We start from the raw sequence: 5,535 nt of genomic DNA on the forward strand, positions 1-5,535 counted from the left end.
ATCCTTATTTCTTACTTTCCGGTACAACAACGCGCCCAAAACTGTAGTAGAATGACCATTGAAAATGCCATATCCTAGGGTTCACAAGTGCCGTACATGGGTTTTCAGTTTTTCTTATCCCACATACAATGAAGAGCAAAGCTGCGGATGGATCATTTTGTTAAGAATTCACAAGGACATATTTGTAACAAAGTTGAGAAATATCTGCTTGATCCTTAAAACGCATTTGATGCGTATTTGAAGAAAACTTGCACTAGTTTTGGAAAAGGATCTTCTAGAGAGAGAATTGGTGTAAAGTGATAAAATAAGATGTTGATGATTATTAAATTTGTCATTTCTATCGTGTGTGAACCCACTAGATTGTTGAGCCAATGCGGAACATTGACAAGTACATACATAGCATATGTTAGCATGTACAAGTAAATATGAACAATGTCAATGGCACCATTCTTTAACTATGATAAAATGAAAAAGTATCTATATGGATCGTGATAGCATGTCAGACTAGAATGAAAATAATTTTTCTCATCCTTTCTTTTCTATAAACAAAAATGATGTTCCTAACCTATACTGTACAGTAGGTATCTGTTTTACTATGATTATAATCATATCACAGTACCAAGGCCCAGCTCATCCTCAATGTCATCTCCATCTTCAAATAACTTTAGGAACCGCGCCTGATCCTGCTCCCTCCTTTTCTTTTGCCAGAACTTATACGCGATAACCACTCCAACAGCCAATATAGCTGAGACTAAGCCACATAGCAAAACTACAACTGCTACATGCATTGCTTTCCTACCATGCTCACCAGACAAGCTAGCAACTACAGAAAATGAATACAAGTTAGTTTTGTGTATATATAGACTAGTTCGAATTGCATGTAAATGAGAATTTATGCAAGCATACAAAGTAGATAGAGTTCAATTGCTCTCTTCATGGATAGAAGAATTTCATAGGACTATGGTGGAGGAAGGTTGAGAAGATTTCTGTTCATGCTTTCACCTAAAGTCCTTAGGTTTTGTTCAGAAACAATGAGGGAGTGGAAGAAAACCACTAGCTAGCATACGCAATAATTTGACTAGTTGAGAGGCAAATAAAATATATTAAGAGCACCACAAAATGAAAATAAAAGAAAGAAAGCTTGAAGGTTATATTATATTAACACTGGAGATAGTTAGATTCCATAATTGAAATTAATGATTAATAACCTGATGTGCCTTCTAATAAAATACTCTTCCATCAAGTTGGATACAAATAAAATGGTCTAAGTTTTTCTTCCCTTCCATAAATTACTCTCGTCAATTATTTGTTTGCTATATAATTCGAGACCAAATCAAAAGCCTTGTAGTTAACAAAAACGAAAAAATTGCTAAAATTAAATCTGTGTTGTTAGGCCTTGGAGGGACATATTAATTTCGTTAGAATCTTAAACATCTATTGTATTTACCAAATGCGTCTGCTATTTTGGTTAGATAACCTAATTATCCATCATAAGCAATCCAACATAGTAGCAGATTGATCTTATTTCCTCTTTTGGACTTAAACAACCCATTGAATTGTAACATATGACCAGTTTAATTAGAGACGACAGACTTATTCATACCAGTGGAAATTAGATCTTCTACAAGGTCACATACTTTTCCAAATTGAATGATTGATGTATGCATAGGTCCAATAGCATAATTGTGGTGGACAAAAAATATACTTTCAAGGCAGCAGGATACTCACCACCAGGTATAGATAAGCACTCTGAGCATAGGAAAGTAGCATTGAATTCCTTTTCCTTGAATCGGATATATTCACCATTAGATGCAGTAAAATCTGAAGGACAAAACTCCCATTCATCAAACACATCGTCAGATTTAATGCTGTCTTCTTCATAGAATCCACACCTCTTGCATTTTTTACTTGAAAAGTTGGTCAAAGGCTGGAAGCACAAAGCAAAATGTCAGAAGTTGCTTCGAATTTAATGGCCGAGCTTTTAAGATTTTAAGCACATCCATTAGAATTCATGCATGAAAACTAACAGTCATTCAAATGCTTGTTTGCTAAATGCTAATAATATACCGCCACATATCTTAATTAAAAAATAACAGTTACTCAACTGCTTGCTCGCAAATAGTATACAAACATATATCCTATTCAAAATATTCAGAACTTAACACAGTCAGAGTAATACCCTTGCAATAGGGTTAGGCATTTCCCTTTATTTGGTTTGATGCATGTTATCTTTTTTTGATGAATTTATCTCTTAGCAATGTTGAGAAGAGATTGGAAATGCTTAGTATTATATCTTAAATCTCTTAGTTTTATCTCAGTAAAATTCCATCCACCTACCCCTCCCCCATCCCAAACTCCCTCACACAACAAATCCAATAAAAAAAACTTATGCTAGTACCATACCAGAGATATATCATAAATTATAAGCACTTACGCAGAGAAAAAACTATATTCGGTTTCAACATACCAATGGATCAATCTATGTCACCATTAGTCTGTAACATGTACGAGTCCAATTAACCGAAACAGTAGATTCGGCTTAGTTATAGGAGAAAACAGTATAAATAGGAGTACAAGAGGTAAGTTATGTGAATTGCGAATTGGATTTTCTTGTCTTCTCCCTAGTTATTCCTCTCAAAATTTTCCCTCGAATTGTATAATTCTCTCTCAAACTTCACCAACTATCCTATTCCAAAGTCATAATTCCTAAACCCTAACTAAAGAATGCAACATATGCTTAATTTAATAGTTTTAGTAATATGCATGGCACGATTAACAAATTACAAAATATGAAATAAAAAACATGACAAAACATAAACAGTTAATGGGAAAAAAAAAGTCAAGACACAAAATAAGAAACCTGCCAAGATTCTTGACCATTAAAATCATAGAAGACGTGGGCTTTTTTCACATCTGGAAACACCGTTTTGTTCTCCCCTTTGCACAAGAAATAAACAGTTGGAGTCACTTTCAGCCACTCGTGAGTCTTAAATATCTCAATTGAACTCAGCGACACTTCTGCACATAAAATTGACCCTGTGCATCACAACATTCAAATACAAACCCTATCAGCTAAATACGCTTTAAAATAAAATGAAATAAGTATCAGAATTCCTCAGCCATTTTCTAGTAGAAATAAACTTTTATACCAGTGAAGAAGGTGTGGAATATGAAGAAGAAGAAGAAAGGGGCAATGGAAACCCTAGAATTGCGGGGATGAGGAACCAACATGGGAAGTAAAAATAGTAAAAGCTGATTGAAAAACTTTTCAAGGAAGAAAGTGAGGGAGTCGAACGATGAATGGCGCAGGCTGTATCGGTCGTTTCGTTTGAAGCTAAACGACGACGCTTGAAGGGAAGAGAAGAATCAATGCAAAGAGAGTGGGAATTTGGTAAACTGAAGAAAAAGGAAAAAGAAAAAAAGAAGGTTGCGCAGCAGGTAAAGGCTGGCAGATTGGCAGTTGAAAAAGAATTTTCTGGGTTTGTTTAAGTTGACTGACCTGTTCATGGTTTGGGTTGGGCCATCAGGGTTGGTCTAAGTATGGTGTTGACTATATACCCTATGCGCGGATCAGAGACAATCTTTTTTATAAATTTGTTGATCTTAAATTATAAATTAGGGCAAACGACTTGTTAAATTAAGTACATTTGAAAATGTCTTAAATGTCTCAAACGAAAATTTGCAATGTCAAAATCTCATATTACATTTCTATATAAATTGAATTGAATAAATTCGATTTAGTAAAATAGGTAGTAAATCGAATCTAATTAATTCGAATTAGCCAATAATCAAAATTTAATGGAAATCGAATCAAATAAATTCGATTTAGGAATGAACGTAAATCGAATCTACTAGATTTGATTTATGTGTGAACGTAAATCGAATGAATTTAATTCGATTTATACATGCAACCAGCGTTAGAGTAAATCGAATGTAATTGTTTCGATTTATAAAGGAGAGAGGTATATAAAAATCAGATGCTATGCAAAATTTTGTAGAAGAGTGAGATTCACAATGGCTAGTGATGAGAGTTTAGTAACTCTTGTGCGCTATAGAGGGTCCATTAAGAAGAAAACGCGATCAGGGATTAAGTTCACTGACAAGGACCCGCTGAGTGTTTTTCTCAAACCTTCAACAAGTTTCGCTGAGTTTAAGAGTACTATACTACAGAGACTAGGACTGCATGGCGTGAAACGGGTGGAGAAGTTGTTCTATCGTATTTCGATCTCCGTGTTACGCGATGATGTGAAGTATGATTCATTCATTATTAGCAGTGACAAAGATATGCAGGTGCTGTTTCATTGTCGCCGTCAGTTTCCTGAGGTGAGGACTCCAGAGTTGTTGGCGAAACTTGTGGATATGGCATCTAGTTCTGGAGGCTTGAACAGGAATATGCACTCCATAGGAATTTGTTGATCTCAAACCATGTGCACTTCACTGTGAACTTGTCGATGCAGTTCGCAGGAGGCAACACCTCGAGCAGCTCCTCAAACCACACCCATGGTGGTCGGCCGCACTCTATAAACCGCAAAAAGTTTGTCAGGCAGCCGCTAACATACTGACCGTCGACCGGGAGACCAAGGTGGTACGCTACATCCTATAGGGTTATGGTGCACTCTCCAAACGGCATGTGGAATGTATGCGTCTCAGGGCGCCATCTTTCTACGAAGGCGCTGACCAACGGCTCGTCCAACCGAAACCAACTCTCGTTCAATCTTGCAAGATGGTACAGACCATCCATCTACAAGTAAGGAACGATCCTATCATCCAAACTCATACCGTGCTGCCGTCTCAAGCTGCTGATGCATCGATGGGGCTGCATAACAATAGAACATAACTTTTCACATTCGTCACAAAAAAAAAACTCCACAATGAATCCCAACCAATCCTTTATAGATAGAACCCCTAACTACTACATTACTCACGATCCAATTTTTCGTATTAACAAAATAGTTACTAACATGAGATAAAACACATGTTCTTCTTATCAAAAAACATCAAATACAGCACTTAACCCTGTTCATTACTCTACACCTAACCCTATTCTATAGTTAATGACTCACTAAGACTGACATGAACTAAATTCAAATATCTGTTTCTGGATTTATTTTAAAATTCCCACACTAACAGTTCACCCTAACGACTAATTTATTTTAAAAAATAAATATTAAAAAAACACTAACCTCGAGGTGAACGGCTCCAGCGATATGCGCGACTCCATCAAGTCGATACAGACGATTGGGGTCGTCCTCCATGCATGCAGAGTCAGTCCAAACCGAGTTGCTTTCCAGAGAATCTCGGAACTGGGTGGTGGGGTTGGGAGTGGGGTATGAGCTTTTGGGTTCGAATCAAGTGAATTCGATTTGTTTAAATAGCGAAGAAGCATGTAAATCGAATCAACTTGATTCGAACTATACTCGTTCCAATTGCATGTAAATCGAAGCAAGTCAGTTTGATTACAAAAGCCCTAAATCGAAACAAGTTGTTTCGATTTACGTTGGTTTTGATTCCGTTGGCTAAATCGAATTAAGTTAA

At 36.4% G+C, this 5,535-nt stretch overlaps 1 protein-coding gene across 1 annotated transcript; it reads right to left on the bottom strand.

Moving 5' to 3' along the window:
* LOC107625237 lies at positions 299-3,577 on the bottom strand. Its single transcript, XM_016327816.2, has 4 exons — positions 3,150-3,577; positions 2,861-3,036; positions 1,729-1,927; positions 299-823 (listed from the first exon to the last, which is right to left on the bottom strand). The coding sequence occupies exons 1-4, from the start codon at positions 3,229-3,231 to the stop codon at positions 606-608; spliced, it is 675 nt and encodes a 224-aa protein (XP_016183302.1). The 5' UTR covers positions 3,232-3,577; the 3' UTR covers positions 299-605.

Source organism: Arachis ipaensis, chromosome B02 (genome assembly GCF_000816755.2).
Source record: "Arachis ipaensis cultivar K30076 chromosome B02, Araip1.1, whole genome shotgun sequence".
NCBI classification, from domain to species: Eukaryota; Viridiplantae; Streptophyta; class Magnoliopsida; order Fabales; family Fabaceae; genus Arachis; species Arachis ipaensis.

What these genes read in the sequence shown, in the direction of transcription:
- LOC107625237 (XM_016327816.2), bottom strand. Translation starts at nt 3,231, where the DNA reads ATGTTGGTTCCTCATCCCCGCAATTCTAGGGTTTCCATTGCCCCTTTC. An exon ending in ATTCCACACCTTCTTCACTG is followed by an intron (nt 3,037 to 3,149) that starts GTATAAAAGTTT and finishes TGTGATGCACAG; the next exon opens with GGTCAATTTTATGTGCAGAA. An exon ending in GTGCTTATCTATACCTGGTG is followed by an intron (nt 824 to 1,728) that starts GTGAGTATCCTG and finishes CATTTTCTGTAG; the next exon opens with TTGCTAGCTTGTCTGGTGAG.